Below are 19,384 nucleotides of genomic sequence, written 5' to 3' on the forward strand. Positions count from 1 at the left end.
GCATTAGACTTGTAATCCATGAGTTGCAGGTTTGATACTTGTCCAGGCCAACTTGGGTTTGCTGCCATGGTGTGTCTTTGTGGCACATTTCTCTATTTGCCCCACATGAAACAACCAGTGCTGTGTTTAAAATACTATTCAAACCATCCCAGAGCATTAATATTTGTTTACATTCAATTAAGAGATCAGCCCAGATTACTAATAAAAGTATTTAATGACATCACTGTTATATGGCCACGGCCAGACCAACATTTTAATTCAAACATGGGAAAGTGTATAAAGCTTTTCAAGCAAGGTGACTCAAGATCAAACAGAACAGGTAAGCCTGACTAAAGATCAAAATCATTACTTCTTTATTGTTTATTACTGAGATATTAGAATACCCATACAAAATGAAATTCAACATCAACAGCCATGAATTTAAATGCCTAACATTAAAATTAAATCATATCTTTCTCATCTTTTACAATTGCAATGTTACATTCACATAAACATACACTATCTGTTGAAAAAAATCTTGATGTGAAATTCAGTTTCTAATCAGTGTTATGCTTGAAAGTGCACTCATTATTTTTTAATTATTGCATCTCCTCTCTCTCTCACACACAATTTGGAAATTTTATTAAGATATTACTAGGGTAAATCTAATTCATCTATTTCTCAATTTTAGAAACATGTAGTAAGTAGGTATTGTTATTTAATACTTAAACAATTAAGATGAGCAAGGCCTAGCATACAATATACCCTCTCTACTCCGTTAGAAGTTGAGTCAAACTGGAAACACAAAGATCCTGATCTGCAATAGCATAATGCACCTGCAGACCAGGGTATATGTTGTTTGTTCGAATGACTACTCCTAACAAACTGCACAGACCCAGATCTGCTGGTGCATTATGCAGAACTGGGTCTATGCAGTTTGCAGTTGGGCTAAACTTATAAGTGAGTATATACAGTTTACCAGATAGCATGGACTAAAAATAACCAATTCCACTGACTACACAGGAATTATATGTGGCGGACAACATCTTAAATAGGAAATGGTGATGGCAAGTCAAGAATGTACAGCATTTCTTTCACAAGTTTAAACATCGTTGTGATGGGTGGAAATAATGCTGCATTGGACAGTTGGCAATGTTGATTTAAAGGTTATGCCAATATAAAATTTAAGTAGCTGTGCCTGGGAAATTAATTACTGGCATGATGCAATTGATAGTTGTTTGAGCCTTTATTCCCACGAGTCTAAATCTGGTTAGAATCAAAAAGTTCACAGTAAAGTTGTACTGCGGAAACCAAATTGCTGTCAAACAGACGGACTAACTATATATAAGACTCTGTTGACTCCAATGATATGGCCCAAATATTGTTATTAATAAAAACATCGATGCAAACCCTCCAATGTTTTGGACACATTTTTCACAAATTTTAATAGTTTTCAGAATTGTATATAACTTCAGAACACTACGTACATTTTTTATGCTAACCAGAGTGAGGGTGAGATGAAGTTGGAGCAAAAACAAAGGAATGAGTTTATTTACTCATGCTCGAAAATACGTGACTGAATAGACCATCAGAATCTGAAACCAATCTGTTTTGCTCTAATTATAGACTATGTTCCTCTAACCTCACAGCCTGTTTTCTATCTCTCTACTTGTCGAGAGAGCAAGAGACACAGGTAATAACCAAACCCGTTTTTATTTCTCTTAGGGATTGCCACATTGTTGCCATATATACTGTTGCCTTATCTAAATAATTGTTAGTTATGAACAAAATGTGGAAAGTGCCAAAAGAAGGTTACTTCAATACATGCTACATTAAGATTCAAATTATCCTTCCTTTCCTATGTACACGCCATACAAAATGTTCGGAACTGAGGTCAATCAGTTTTGTTTACCATCATTCTGACTTAGTGGGCACATACATGTCAAGGAGTATGTCACTCTTTCAGAAAAAGTTATCTCAGAAAAGCACATCTAACACATCCTAACCTTTGTACATACTTATTTCCATAAGCAGTATAATTACATCTTAAAAAATGTACAAACCAAAAACAAAAAACAAACAGCAACCAGTACTTTTTATTTGTTAAAGATAACACCAAAATAAAATGCAACCTAGTTTACTTAGCCCACTTTAGTGTAAATGATGTATGGAAAATAGACATGTGAAAACAAAAATAATGAAAATGAAGAACTGTGAAAAGCACTGGTGTAATAAATATGCCAAAGTACACAGAAATAATACAATTCTGGAGTGTTGCTTTAGAAACTGAATCGTAACGGAACAGGAAAACTGATGAAGATGGTAAAAATATTGAAATGGAAATAGAAAAAGGCATATCTAAACAACTACTCTAATATGCAGAGAAAAGTTCACCAAGATATCCAAATTGGTTTTGGAGTTGTATCCTGGAAACTAATTTGTGGATGATGGTTGGATGGACGGACAGACAAATGTACAAAAACATGAGAAATATTGAAAATGAGGAATAGAACATAGCAAAAGGCATCACTAGTCTAACACGTGTACCAAAATTTTATAGGCATATCTGTATCACTAGTCTAACATGGGTACAAAATTTTCTAGGCACATCTGTATCACTAGTCTAACATGGGTACCAAATTTTATAGGCACATCTGTATCACTAGTCTAACATGGGTACCAAATTTTATAGGCACATCTGTATCACTAGTCTTATGTGTACCAAATTTTCTAGGCACATCTGTATCACTAGCCTAACATGGGTACCAAATTTTATAGGCACATCTGTATCACTAGTCTAACATGGGTACCAAATTTTATAGGCACATCTGTATCACTAGTCTAACATGGGTACTAAATTTTATAGGTACTTCTGCACCACTAGTTTAACACGTGTACCAATTTTATAGACATACCTTGAACAGTTTTGGGGGTTATGCACTGAAAAAGAATGAGGATTAATGGACAAATGGATGGAAAGGTCTCGATCACCTGCACATTGTTGGACAGGGTAAAAAGATATGCAGATTTCATCAGAAAAAAGAAATGAAAACCTTTAGTTCATGAATGCCTTCTCCTGGGAAAAGTGTCCGCCATCAATTTTCTGTCATAAACACACAAATGGCAACCATACCATGTCCAAAAATTGGCAGAAAATACAAAACTCGATCATAACACTATGAGCAATCATACCTAGTACAGATATTAGTGAATTTAGTGAAATGTATTGTTATGATCCAAAACAACAAAATGCTTACACATACAGTGTGACCCTGCTATAACACTGTACTTGGAAGCCACAGAACCCGACCGTGTTATAGACCGAACCGTGTTATAAGCAACCAGATCAGTTAGCTGAAGAAAATGATGAATGCAGACAGTAAAAAACGTGCTTCATCAGCACAGTTACCATCTTTATTCGATGCATATTAAATGAGAAATACACCTGTAGTGAAAACAGAGAAGGCATATATAATAGTTTAATTTATTTAGAGAACCACGAATTGGTACATATACGTGAGTACTGTTTGTATATACCTGTCTAATGTGTATCATCAATAGAGCATCAACACCGAGTATACACCCGTGAATCTCATCACATACATTGAATCCACAATACAAGTGATTCCATTTAAAATATGCATACACATATTTAAAATATTCAATAATTTTGTCACCGGTCATATTGGTCTGAATTCAGTGGAAAAACATAGTACAATCACATAACGAATGCCGAAGCACATTTACTTTTCAGTACGTCCCAAGTTGGTAAAAGTTAGTTTGCATTTTAAGCTGCCGTTGGTAGTGTTCGTAAGCATAAACTTTTTCCCTGCAAAAATGAATCTTTCACAGCACAGTTAACGTGTTCCAGTCATGTTGGAAAATGCCAAAATCGTTTAGATTCCATTACTTTAAGTTTGGTACCAACTTCCACTGAAGAAAAGTTCATTGTTTTTATTGAAGATCGTAGTCAGCTTTCTTTGATGAAGGGTGCATGCGTTATTGAAGTCACCACTAAAGGCCAGCTTTGGAGAAACAAACAAATGCCCATTTCTTATTGTGGCGGCAACATCAAATAATTGTATTGCGTGATTAAGGCTGATTTTTTTTTCCATTTGCTGAGTACATTTTCATAACAATTGGTGCTCCAAAGGTAATCTGTTTCCTTTGAAATTTCAGCAAACTATTTCAAAAGGTAATGGCAATCGTTTTTATCTATTCTAGTAACTGTCTCTCCCTGCCTATTGAATAAACCAATAAGTAAGATGTGGATTTTTTTTACAGCTGTGGTAGCAACATGATGCTGCCTTCCACGCATGTGTCAGAAATTTAACAAAGGGTCAACTGAAGATAATTTAACAAAGGGTCAACTGAAAATAGAGACACTGGTGTTCTGGTCTGATGACAAGGATTATTACAGAAAATGTGGGTGTTCTGAAGGATTTAATTCTGGGTGAAATGAAGAGGAACTTTACTTACCATCCATATACAAATGGCAGTCTATGTAAATATATTACTTACTAGTGAGCGGCCGAAAATCCGACAAAAGATAGATTACGAGATAATGCCTCCTTCAGTTGACCTAAAAAAGTGGATATCTCACAACATAAAGAACTATGCTAGATATCAAGATAAGCGGATTATGATATAACAATGAAGTGTTTCCATTCAAAACCAATGGTTGTATATACAAGTTTAAACAGCCAACAATGTCACCAAAAAATAATTTATTGCCAGATGGTATATTTTGCCGCCAATAAGGAAACAAAATCCAAGTTTGTGACATTGGCAAAGCCCTACGCGATCCCAGAATAAACTTTTTACACATTATTTTTTGTACTTTTGAGAAGAAAAAAACTTCATTTTTGTGTCTGAAAAAAATACATATAAAATTTCAGGAGCCATGCCACAATGGTCTCATATTATTCATACATGATCTCTTCCCCAAAATGATAAACTTTTTATGGGTTTTTTCATAGTTTTAAGATTATTTTTTTCATGTACAAGAAAAATACATGTAGCCACCTGGCTATGGCATGAATTTTAACAAGGAATCCATGTTGATTTTTCAGAAAAATTCATAAACCTGATCAGGCATGAGCAGGACACATAATTTAAGCACGGACTTCTTGTGTTTGACCATGAACAGGATTCTTGTGTAGAAATCCCGCCCATGACATGGAATTTAAATGGGTGTCAGTAGCAAAGGCAATTTAATCTTGATCTAACACCGCAATGTGAACTTACGAAACTCGCGGAAAGAAGGGAGATGGATTTTGTAACTGATAATTTTTAAGGTTTCAAGTTTATGCATTGAAGTACAATGATGACACAGGTTCCTGCATTTCTGCAGTCAGATTGTAAAACTTGCAAGATTTCAAACAATATCTTTAAAGAAACTGTATAACAAAAAAAATCAAATATACAAGTGTATTCAACAAGAAAAAGAAATACAAAGGAAAAAATACAGTGATTTATTCCATTATAGTACTTTGGAATTTAATTTAACAAAGCTACACTGAGTGTATTATTTTTCAATTTTTCCAAGGCAAAACTGAATTCTTCAGTGCCACCCCAAGCGAAAATTCAATGAAATGTACTTATTTCACACAAAAAATGGTATTTCACCAAATTTTTATTGAAATTTCAGTGAGAATTTGCCAGAATTTCTGAAAATATCATTATTGTGATAAAAAACAACACAAACGCCGAAAATTCTGTGCAACTAGTTTCGCATTTAATTTATGCTTCTTCAGGCATGAAATGTTTTGAAAGTAACGGATGACGTCTTTTATTTTAAAACAACAATTATGTCATTATGTAACGTCATAAATGATATGCATCATCATAACAATTATATATGACTGAATCTAAAAGATACACGAGTCTCTAATGAAACTTGAATTAGTAAAATAATAAAATAAAATAGAGACAAACAGTCATACATATAATTATATTGTTATAAAGGATATACAATATATCAATTTAAATTATATAATTTTATATAGTGCATTAGCATGGTGACATGAATAGACTCATAAAAGAAAAAACAAAGCCTGTAATCTTACTCAACATGAGGCTTTAAACACAGCAGAATGTAAAATAGAGATGTAATTCCTTTCACAATACAATATAATCCTTCACTACCTAATATAGGTCGTATAATTAATAAATATTATAGTCTCCTAAATTTATCCAATAAAACTAGCGTCAAATCACTTTTCAAAATTAAACCAATTCTCGCTTATAGAAGACCCAAGAATTTGCAAGATTTTTTAATTAGAACTAAAGAGACAGAAAATAAAACAATACACTTTTCGTCATCTAAATGTAACAGACACCAGTGCTCTCAATGTACAAACATAAGAGAAAGTACTTCTTTCAGTAGTGCCAATACAAAAGAGGTATTTTCTCTATACGATAACACTAACTGCATATCAACTGATGTGATTTATTTAATAACCTGTAAAAAATGTAGCATGCAATATGTTGGACAAACACTACAAGAAGTTTCTAAGAGAATGAATAATCATCGCTTTCATATAAAAAATTATAGAGATCCTCAGTTTTCTTCTAATGTTTCAACACACTTTAACACCAATAATCACTCTCTACTTGATTTTTCTTTCATGCCAATAGATATTGCGCATGGTGACATGAATAGACTCATAAAAGAAACTTACTGGATTCATAAGTTAGATACTCGGTATCCTAATGGACTTAATGCTAATGCACTATATAAAATTGTATAATTTACATTGATATATTGTATATCCTTTATAACAATATAATTATATGTATGACTGTTTGTCTCTATTTTATTTTACTGAAAATATCAGAGATTTTGTGACTGAGTAGTCATCAAAATTTCACATAGATTTTTCCCAAATTTCTGAAAATATCAAAGATATTGTGATTGAGATTTCACTACAAGTTCATTGAAAAAAAAAAATAACGAGCAACAGACTTCACTTATATATAAAAAAAATTTATTTCATATTACTATTATTTGCTTCTTGTACATTTTAAACAATTTTCAACAAAACTTTTATTTCCCATTTCTGATAGCTCTAACTTTATTGTTTATTTTTGAAACAATAACTCCTTTACATATTTCTTAATGTTTCCAATTTTTTAGGATTTGAAAGCTTAACTACCCTCAGAGAAGATTGTTTACTGTTTTAAAACAGAATTCTGCTTTTCTCCTGATCCGAGTCTGAATTTTGTTGATAGGGACTTTTCTTCATCCTATCAAATTTTCAAGTAATGACCTGTCAGGTCCCATTCTCCAATGTTCCTTATATTAGTATTTGTACACTTTATTATTTAACAGATGATCTCTGTAAAGAGCTTTATAGTTGGTCAAACGTTTGTACTTGTCCAACGATTATTTGGATAATGGAAACTGATGGGAAGAAGCCTACTTGCTAAGCATGGTTTTTAGAATTTTTTAGTGGGACAGTGAGATGAATAAGGGTCTGAAAAATGTGTGGAAATGAATGCAAAGTCAATGGGAATGTAACAGGTCAATCTGTAAGAACACCGAATGTGAGAACTAGCATTCTGCGATTTTTGCCATAAAGATTTTAACTTATATACTCTACAGTAGTGTGTTAAATGAGAAGGAATTGCATCTGATTTGGAAGTTATGCAATTCCAAACTGATTCTCTCACAAAATTTAAGAAGGGACAACATATAGATACACTGGCGGGGAAGTGATGATACTGTTGCCAGATACCCATGCCTATCAAAGATGGTCATATATCTGCAGCGTTTTTTTTATGGCTACAAGTAGAATATCCTTCATGAGTGAAACCTAACTATTATTCTTTATATTAGCAAAATATTCTAGTTGCTAGAATTCTGATGAAAATCAGTGTAATTATATCATAATTATATCATAACAAACCTTTTAATGGCTGCTTTTGGATCAAGGGCTCATTTAATTTCAAGCGATCACAAGATCATTACAGTTTGTACATTCATAAGTCCAGTCTACAGTACAACTTCTGTATCTCATGTCATAACTGAGTGTAATTTTATTTCATTTATACTGAAATATTATTGTGGTTAAAAAAAGTGCTGTGTAATTCGTATCCATTATTTCATTATTTGAAACTTTTGAAATGTCACTGAAAAATTACTTAAAGTCGAATAAAACACTCTTGTAATTCTGAAATGTCACTATTTCAGTCAAATTTCACTGGTAATTCAATGAAATTTCAGTGGAAGTTTTAGTAAATATTTTAGAGATCTCACCAAAATATCAATGAAGTTTCAGTGAGATCTCACCAAAATTTCAGTGAAAGTTTCTGTGACTTAGCATCTAAATTTCAGCAAAATTTTAGAGAAATCTCAAGAAAATGAATCAAAACCAAAATTTTCACCAATACTAGTGTAATTTCACTGAAATTTCAGTCACATTTTTGCTAGGAACTTGTTTATTATGATACATGTTCATGTAAATCTACCCTTGATTACATATATATTGCAACATATTCCCTATGTAAGATGGTGTAAAATTAAGAACATGAAGGCCCCTGATTATACAGAAATAAATGAGGCAATAACAGAAACAGTCAGTTATGCAAGACTGGTAGCTAAAATGAGTCTACAAAAAGAGATTAAAGCAAAAGGACTTTTTTTATGTGCTGAATCATGTTTAATACATATCCATTAATTACGACTGTTGCAGTTCAGTTTTTGTTTACACAATAACATAAATAAATATTGCATCAACTTCTGTGATATTATATCTCCTTGACGATTTCCATAGAGGTTGAATATAGCTGAATCTATCAGTTAAAGGTAAGACATAGTTATATGATATTGTTAACTTTCATTGTGATGTTGGCATTGTCCAAAATACTGCCAATTTTACAGGAAATACATTATACATGTACCTTGCCTTTACCAAGAACCCATGTCCAGAATAAAATCTCATGGACAAGGCATCTCTGTCTACATGCAATCTGTGTTTGCACAGAATCTATGTCATTATTCTTGGAACATATAAAGGCATGGGTTTTAAAAACCCATACAGGCCAATTTAAATATTTCGGTCAATAATTTACCTCTTAGCCATGCAGATTTCTTATTTCCATGTGAATCTGTCAAAGACTGTAACATAAGAGTGGTTTTTAATAACCAGAATCCATGACAAAGCCATGCCGTAGCCAGCTGGTTTGTTTTGTATGGCTAGGTACTTATTGGGTCAATGAAACTAAAATCAAACATATATAGAGTTAGTAAATCTAGTTTAATTTATACAATTTGTTACAGATTAGGGTCAAACTGTATAAAGCAATGCAAATATTCACACATATTGTCAACATAAAATATCAGAGAAAATTATGTATTCATGGTTATGATAGCAACCAAATATGGCAACTAGAGAAAAAATATTTGCTGACATAAAGGATATATTTCCACCAAATATAATTATCCAAAATATGCATACAGCCACTCAAACCTTTGTCTACTTGTATCCCCAGTTCAATATTTCTAAGTCTAAGATGATTGACTGAAGTTATACTTTCTAACATACATTTCTGATATGTTGCAATATCTAGCTTCTGTAATATTGCTGAAGTGTTGAATTAACCACAAAATATCCCGGTATGAAGCACATAATGTTAGATGACAAGGAACAAATGCTACTCAACAAAATAAAAAACCTATCATTTACCATAGTTGCCACAGTGATCAATAAGTCTTCCAAAAGATAAATGAATATACAGAATGTATCAAAAACAAGAGTATCATGAGCAGCATGCTATCATCTCACCCTATACTTAACAGTCCTCTATTATGCCCCTAGCAGGGTATGGTTCACTGAAGATTATTGACCAACTGGTCACAATGATCTGAACCATTTCGTCAAGGTATTAATAACCTTACCATGATTAAGACATCTGAACTTCTGACCCCAGAGTCTAAAAGCTTTTATATTATCTTATGTGCAAGCCATCCATATAGTTTGGTTGAGGAATTTACTGTGGAACAACAATTATTCTTCAAAATCCATGTTTCTTTCAGTTGACATTTTATCCCCAAAATGAAAATCAATATGCCTATTCCATACCCAAAAAAGCCCTTTCCCCATTAATAATAATAATAATAATAATAATAATAATGATAATCTTATTTTAAAGATGTGGCTTATTTAGTCAACAAACCAATCTTCCATGAGGCCTTCTATAATTATATGTAAATGATGTTCACTTATGTTGTGTTTTTAATCAAAGCTATTAAAAAATTAGACAACTGATCCACTACCACCACGAAATATGTTCAAGACAATTTACAGATGATTACGTACTGGATTGATGCAAAGATCAGCAGTGAACCTGAATAAGACATTACAGGTAAATATATGAAAGTACGCTGTTTCATGGGAGCTGCAGTAGATTTCTTGGCAGAGCACTGTACTTTTTATCCATGGGTTGCAGATATCATATCTGCCCAGAACAGCCCAAGTTTGCTGACTTGATGTATCCTTTGGAAAATTATTTGTTCACATGATATAGCCAATAATGTGTTCAAAGTGCTGTTAAAACCAACAACAAAAATAAGCTGAAATGAATAGTAGTGAACTGCACAAAATTATACAAATGAGCATTTCTTAAGATATTGACCAAGCTCTTTCTTAAAATCCTTGGACGAGTCAGCTGAACTTATGTATGGTAAATGGAAATCCATAATTGGTTCCAGTGAAGGCACAACTCTTTAAACTTTCTATACAATTAAGAGTTGGGCTGAGATGAATGTAAATTGTTGTTTGAGATGGATCCAAGTTTATAAATATGCTGAGTTCTCAGCTGAAATGGAATCCACCCAAGAGTTCTAAAACATTCTGCTTCAGAAGCATCAAGAATAATCCTAGCTACTCTCTTTTTGACTAGTTGTCTTCCTTGTCTCAAATGCAAGCCATCCTCATAGTCTGGTCAGTGTAGGTGCTAAAGAATTCCAGAAAACATGTGGAAACCATTTTCCTCTGTAGAATCACTACAACCTTGACCTTTGACCCGAAAATTAACAGGTGCCATTCTTTTATCAAATGCATGCCATTTATAAAGTTTCGTCAAAGATTTAGTATTTCTGGACTCACAACTGTGCAGGTTCGAATCTAACAAATGGAACAGCTTGGAATTAGCTACCATAGTGTAAGACTCTACTGGTAGGCTGTCCAAATCTTGACAGGACTCAGGTCCAACATTTTATTTAAATTTATTTAAAGCTAATGTCATATTTTTTATTTTTCATAGTGATAAAAAGTAAAATGCCATAAATGGCTAACTTCAATGTCTTAAAAGTATTGCATTACAAATATGGGTTCTTTTCTAAACTACAATATGGACCTGTGCACAAATTAAATTAATATATGAGCATAAATTGACTATCATATTTGTACATAAATAATTCTACTAAATACAAGGATAATGAATACCATTAAAGGTCAAATTTTATCAGGTCAAGAAACTACAAACAAATTGTGCAAGAAAGTGGACTTGTTATTTTTCATCTGCAAAGTAATCTGAAATATACAACTGAGTCAGTTTCAGCCATATTGCTACAATGTTTGCAGTGTGGCAGATTATAGTGATATCTAGCAATGGGACATCATGATGTCCCACCCAGTCACATTATCCTGACACCAGGCTGATCAGTCCTAACACTAACCTCTTAATGCTAAGCGCCTAGTGAAGCAGCTGTTAGTATCATTTTTATAAGTGTTGGGTATGACTTGGCTAGGGTTTCGAACCCGCGACCTCCTGCATCAGAGGCAGATGCTCTTACCAGATTCTGCAAGCAAATAAATGATTTGAAGGTTTTGCTCAGAAGTGGCTTAATTGTGGCTGAAATACAGCAAAGCTAAAGGTTTGATGATGTTATGTGTGCTCACAAAATCATCGGTCAAATCCATTTACAACTGAATGTACAACCTATAGACACTCAACACTGATTTGTCACCAAGGGTCAAAATCTCAGTTACAATCACAAAAGCTGTAGAAAACGTCAACACTGCACAGGAAAATTCATTTTAAAGTGATTTATGAACTTGAGACATCTTGTACAGTTCAATGCATATCTTCTTAACTCATTTGGCCCCGATCCCGTCTGTAGGCATGATCCGGTTTCTGCATTCATTGGCCGATCCCGCCTGTAGTCGTGAATTGTTTACTGCATTCAATGGCCGATCCCGTCTCCAGGTGTGATGAATGTGTATTAGATACAACGTCTCTGTTTGGTTAAAAATGATTTATTCCAAGAAATAAATAACTATTAAACCAATCAGAAATGATTTTACTTTCATTTGTGGAAATTTGAATTCTTCAGAAGCCAAGGGCTACAGTTTGAGAGCGGTTTAACTACACGTGTTCTGTTCATGAAAAATCGTAAATGATGGTGGATGCAAGAGTGATTTTTGATGAGAGCAAAATGTGGAGTTTCTCGGGTTTGATCTTGAAAATATTGAGCAAGCTGAGAAAAGATATGTTCAGCAGTTGGACATTTTGTGAGATTTAGATTTGGACATAGAAGTTTCTGAGACTGAATCGTCCAAAGATGATGATGCTGACAGCGGTGATGATGGAGTTCTTGCGGATAAACATTGCACATAATTTTGTAAATACTGTATAAATAAGTTGTGAAAGACTTCGACAAATAGGGAAAAAAATACATCAATGTGTCGACAAATTCATTTGAAATAAATGGTGAAAATTTCATGTATTTTATTTGGATATAAGAAGAGAAATTAAGGTAAGAGTGAATGCATGTGCACGATGTTTTCAAACAGGTAAAAACTATGGGGCACAAGCAGCTAGACACAGCTTTGTGCTTCTGAGGCATAGCAGCCGAGATACTGAAAACAGTGCTGGGGCCGAATGAGTTAAAGGATGCCTCTGCAGCTAATGACATAAACGATATCCCATACACTGGTATCAAGCTTGAAGAAACATGCAATATTTCTGTGAAGAAAAATCTTCTTTACATGAGGTATATTTATATACACACATACATACATACATATATGGAAAGAATGGAAAAGCTTCTGTTCCTGATTATCTATTGTTCTTTTATTTTCATTTTAAATTTCCTTTGTACTTAAAGAATTTGAATTTGTGACAATTACTGCTCTTAGGAGCCCAAAACTGCTTTTGGACCAACCAATTTGCAAAAACTGAGGGTCCACAAACTAACCCCCACCACTTTTTTCCAAAGGGAAAACACTGTTTAAAAGAGTGACTCAATTTAGGAACTGGCAGTCTCGCAATCAAAATGACAATATGTTGTGAATTATTTTGCATGTGCTGTTTTTAGCATAAAATGTGGCATATACAGTAAAACCTGACTTCAAAGACCACTGTTATGAGACCACCTGTTTTGAGAGACCATTATCTTTTGTCAGTGTGTGTATGATTTGGATTTTTTAACATAGCTTTAAAAAAAAAATCAGTCATATCACTACGTCTGCAGTATAGCAGTTTATAGTGATGTATAACACTGAGCAACCTGCTGCAGACATGTAGCATCATGTCCAATCCAGTCACATTACCAAGACACCAGGCTGACCAGTCCTAACACTAACCTCCTAATAAGGCAGTTGCTAGTACCATTTTTGCAAGTCTTTGGTATGACTCGGCCTGGGTTTGAACCCACAACCTCCCACTTTTTGTATCAGAAGAGATTGTTTATCAAGACAAATTCTACTGTACTTGTAATCAGTAAATGTTGATGCCATTTTAAAGATTGCCACATAATGATACCTAAGGCTGCCAGAGGGCATCCGGTTGACAAGTTTCACTCACAAAAAATGCCAATTTTTAGTTGCAAATGTGTTTGTTTTACTTGCAACTTGGAGCACATATATTAATGATGTATAATGGTGAATATCATAAATTTCTATCACAGCCATACCCATACCCGTGACAGTGATGAAAAGCAGCTGAAGGGTGACCCTAACAGAGATTTAGCTGGAGTGGAGGGCAGAGAGAGCAAACTGTCTACTTCAATATCATGGGGCAACTTGACTGGGGTGAAGCCTGGACTGCTTCTGTTGAAGAGTAACTGAAAGAAAAAAAAATTCTTTTATTCAGAACAATGATGTACATAATAAAAGATTCTCGAATAAGAATTCTATGAAATACTATGTATTGCCTGCTCTATCATTGCATGAACGAACAAGTGGGCCTGCGCACCTGCCCTGCATTAACAGATGACCATTTCACTAATCAGGCTTATGCAGTATTGATAATGTAAGGCTATTTAGCAAGCTTGATCAAAGAAATAATGTCGTTAGTTTCGACAAGATGAGCCAATCAATAAATGATCATATCCTTAATATGGGGGGGGGGGTAAACTAATTTAAATGATTAATATTTATCTGTTTCTTCTGCATTGCTTACCTTTCTGAGACAAAAATTTCCCTCACCTGTGTAAAATTTCACCCTCTCTTATAATGGAATGATGGAAAGTTCTAGAAAGCTGAGAACTAGATTTATCACTGACCTATTATTCCTCTCCCCATGTCACAGGCCCATATGCAGTATTCATTATCCATTTTAGGGACACAGGCTACTTGTGGGGGCCTCAAAAAGACAGGTTGGAGGTGGGAATCTGGCACTAATGACAAATATATTAAAATTGGTTTTACACCCCATCCCACCCACCCCAGAACTACATTTTAATATCAGTAATATATTACCTGTCACTAGTGTTGCTGAATTTGCCAGTATGAAAGGAGGATGGCCTCTCAAAACTGTTATAAAAAAGGAGATACATGTGTGTGTTTCCATGCATATGTATGTACACACGTGTATGTGTGTGCATATGTGTGTGTAAGGGGCCAGGATTATACCTTGTAGCTAGCTCCAGAGACCAAAGGTCACAGTGTAGAGGGAGTGACTGACCACCTCTTACACTGCTTAGCAAACTCTTGGCCCTTTATTATGTATATCTATATTGTGCTTAATTTTTTCATGATTGTAAACTGTAAGGGTAATTTTGTAAACAAACACATTGCATAGCTATTTTTTGTCTATGACTGTAAATTATATTTGAAGGTAATTACCAATTGTAGGTAAACAAGTTTACTTGGATGTGAGTTCAGGACATTGGATTCCCCCTCATAAATTCATGATACCTGTTTGTCAGATTGATTCACTAAAGTTTACGCAAATAGATGTGACCTCATTTACAGTTTGTAGTAATTTTCCAGAAAGATGACTAAAGTATTTTCAGAAAATGGTATATCGCAACATAGGTCAGGTGGGGAGGTACATTAAGTTATTTACATCAGAATTACTCATTCCTATCTTAACATACAAAGTAAAATCAGTCTGTTAGTTGTGTTCAGTTTAGTTTGAGAGAACTTATTTATTTAAATTATTCATTGGTTGTTGCTGTTGTTTTAGGGTTTAACGCCATTTTTCAGCACTCGATAGGCTATACATGGCGTGTCAGTATTAATGGTGGAGGAAGAACCCGGGAAAACCCCAGAAAGAACCACCAACCCACGAGAAGCTACTAGCAAGCTTTCTGACATACCCACATTGGCTGAATGTGAGACTCGAACCCACGCAGACAGAGGTAAGATGGCAGTGATATGTAACGGAGAGCGCTTTAGACCACTCAGGGCCCCATATTATTCATTGGAGTTACAAAGTACTCATTGACTTTAAGACTAAATCACGTTTTGGAATTATTCTGACTTCATTCAAGGACATTCTGGATTATATCATTGTGATGTATAGAGACTGTTGGTGCATAAGCACATTTAAGACTATTGTACTGGCACATCAGCACATTCAAGATTGGAATTCAGTAGGAAAACCACTGGAATTTATTTGCAATGCTATACTTTTTGACTTGTGACATAAATTTTTATGACTATTTGGGATTTAATTTACAATACTGTTAAATTCTTTTTAAATTTAAATTTTCACTTTGCATTCAAGGGAAATAAATTATTTGTTGAATTTTATTAAACTTGTTGATTTCTGTTCTTTTCTGTTTTTTAGTTTCAGACCTTTGAGTCATAACACTTTATACAACTTTGAGAAAGTTCCATGACCAAAGCTGAAATCAGATGTGCTACCAGGATTTTCCTCCTTGTCACCAAAATAAGGGGGAGTAGTAAAAAAAAGGTAGAGGAGAGCGATGGCAAGTTTCAGATTTATCTAACACTTAAATATTGATCTCTCTTTCTTCCTATGCTACTGTTCAAGCATATATTGAAATCAAAATTCTCAAAAGATAGAGGTCTAAAAATCTGTTAAGTGTGAGCTTTAATACTCTGCTGTAATTAGTGGGTATACATAGTGTTTCATTAATACTAGTGTTTCAAGAAATAGTTATAGTATTTTACAGGATTGTTGTTCTTTTGGATTAAAATGCATGGATAAAATGAAATGTACTTTCAGAAGGATTTAAATGTTTCAACAATAGTTGTACTTGAATGAAGGATCAATTTGAATAAGTATTAAATTTAATTTTCATATACTGTTATTTTTTTTTTTCTTTCATTTTCAGTATTACTATTGTTTGAATACCTTATGCTTTTTCTCTATTTTCTCTCTATCCTTACTTACCTCACAATCGATTGAAGGCAGTGAACATAAAACAGCAGCTATCAGATACCTTATCGAACGTGTGCATTGAAACAATATAAAATGATTTATAATTCTTGTTTCAAAAGATTAAAATAAAAAATAAAACAAAAACATGTAAAAACTAATATTTAATTACCAGATTACATTACTGACCTTGATTTATAAAATACCGGTAGCTGTGTTAATCTGTAGGAATGAAACACTAAGAAAACAGGGGAAGGGTCATCATCCTACATGGGTCATTTTTTGTGGTTCAGGGCAATTGGTTGATGATACCTCAGTAATTTATTTTTAGATTCTTATTTATTCACTCTTAACCCTATACAGTTTTTTAACACAGATACCTTAGGGCTAAACTGTTTGAGAAAAGAAATGAAAATTGCTCTCTACTTTTAAATTGCCTTTATTTTAATTAAGCTTGGTATTCTGCCTTTTCTACGTTTAATTTTGAAATACAGAAGAATAGGGGCTTGACAGGATGCTATCCATTTTTATCTATCAAACACGTGCATTGTACTCATAATGAACCTCATTTACAGTTTCAAAATCACTTGCTGGCATTTCCAGCAACACTTTCCAGTTCTCATCATTGCTATCATCAGCCAGTATCTGCCAAACATAATTGTCATCTCAACTCATTCAGCCCTGGGGATTTTTTATATTTTCACCTGAAATAGGAAACGCATTTTGGAGGTTAATTCTGAATACATCCAAACACATATGCTTCCAAGGGATTTTTGTTTATCTGGATGCCTAGTTGCGTTAGAAACATTTTTTATTGCCTATTTTGCATGCGTATGTGCAGAAGGGTATAAAAAAATTAGTTGGGAGTTTTTTATTGTTTGCTTATTGGACCCATCATTTTCATGTCCTGGCCAATTGTTACCCCACACCTCAAAGTTATTGTATTTTTTGTAAAGGTTCGCATGTCCATTCAGACTGGTATGCCTTAGATCTCCGGTCAAAGGTTTAAAATCTGGACACAAAACCTAGTTCCAGCACTAGGCAAATTTTTGGTGTAAAAAAAATTGGTTAAAAAAACTTATGTCTTTCCCTCTGTATTTTGTCATGCAAGTTGAAAGTCCACATTATTTGGTATCACTGCAAAGCTACATCAATCTATTTGTCTGTAACACTACACACTTTCTTTTGATATCTTAAATGACCCTGACACTATAGAGCTTGGAAGTAGGGTACAACCTCATAATGCCAACAGGCAGCTTTGGGGCTTAATGAGTTAAGATGAACCATATTGGGAATCAGCCATTTTGGGTTTCCTAGGTAGAATGTATTTTTAAAAAATAAAATTTAAAACTTTTTTGATAAATGCAAGGTTCAAACGATGAGAGAAAGTTTGTCCTAGGACCCAATGAGTGAACTAAATTTAGTTCACAACCATTCATGTTAAGCTTAAGTACAAAGATGTGTAAACAGTCACCTACCTGAAAAAAAGGGCAACACTACAAAACTTCTATTTGCGGTGCAATTTATGTGGTAAAGCACTTTAAGAGTTAACAGCTGAAAAAAAACTGTATATTGTGCGAGTAAACTTCTATATGCTCAACTTTTGTGGGAGTTTGTGTATATTACTACCCTCCAAAATGTAAGAATTCGTACAAATGATGCATTTGCAAACCCTTGCAGCATCTGCACTGAAGGGGGGAGCATAAGATCAGCTTCCCCTTTCAGTAGAAAAATCCAGACTGACTAATATCATGAGGTAGAAAATACTTTAAAACCTTGAATTTTGTCTGGGAAACACACCCCCCCCCCCCGTTTAGGTTAGCCAATCTCGCCAACTTTCTCTTACAACCAAAGTTTTAACACTCCCTCAAAGTCAGAATAATCCTCTCTAGTCTACCTTTATTAATAAACTATTCTGGAAAATGTCAATTATGACACCTGTTTCAAATGGATCAAGGTTTCCCAAATTTTTGTTCTGGCTTGTCTCAACCCTGTCATTCCCTACACTTAATCCTACATTGACATATCTGTCAGACTGTTATCGAACAGACTCTAACTAAAATTCAATTCAAGTCGCAGACAGAACAGATCCCATCCCGACTCTAACTAAAATTCATGTCACAATAAGAACAGATCCCATCCCATGCAGTCTGCAATTTGTTGCAAGTCTAGCCCATAATTAAAATCAATGTTTACTTGTCACAATGACCATGACAGAATGTACTGAGAAATTATTTTTACAAAATTTTGTACAAATACATCATGTATGTCTTTAAATCTTGGTATGATCAAAAGCGTTATTTTACTGGCATTCTGCCAATTCTCATCAGCAACCAGTTCTTATCATTATTTTTAGAAACAAAACACCAAGACACTGTATACTGGTAACTAACCATGGACATGAGAATTTTTCATTGTTTCATTATTTCCTTATACATTTTGTTTCAGTTTTGAGAAATTGTTGCACTTTACACATAACCTACAAATGTATGAAAAATTATCAGTCTTTGGTTGTTTTGTTTTTTAGACTGTTCAATCCCTGACACATGAAGTATGGACTTGTATGATCAAAATCTCTCATGGATTTGCTAAAAGGTGAGATCCACACATATTAATGAGTGATCTTGCATCTGATTGCCTGAACCTTGCTACCACTCTAGAGATTGTATTTCTGATCCTACTTTGACTAAACTTGTTAACTAGTAGAGTTAAAATGAATAATAAATTTTTCTAGTTAAATATCTGTTGAACAGATTCGGACAGAATTGGAAAATTTGACATTTCAAATTCACCCTTTTTTAACTGTTTACTCTGGTCCCTGATCACC

General features: G+C 33.9%; 1 protein-coding gene across 2 annotated transcripts in view; it reads right to left on the reverse strand.

The window, feature by feature from the left end:
* Nucleotides 1-19,384, reverse strand: part of LOC149785723 (uncharacterized) — a 98,767-nt gene that overhangs the window by 41,074 nt on the left and 38,309 nt on the right. For both annotated transcript variants that reach the window (XM_089979598.1, XM_089979597.1), the window contains exon 7: nucleotides 13,907-14,050. In XM_089979598.1, the coding sequence (XP_089835724.1) occupies nucleotides 13,907-14,050 (144 nt within the window). The remainder of the gene's footprint in view (nucleotides 1-13,906; nucleotides 14,051-19,384) is intronic.

This window comes from Sinohyriopsis cumingii, chromosome 13 (assembly GCF_028554795.1).
Source record: "Sinohyriopsis cumingii isolate HCF-2022 chromosome 13, ASM2855479v2, whole genome shotgun sequence".
Classification (NCBI taxonomy): Eukaryota; Metazoa; Mollusca; class Bivalvia; order Unionida; family Unionidae; genus Sinohyriopsis; species Sinohyriopsis cumingii.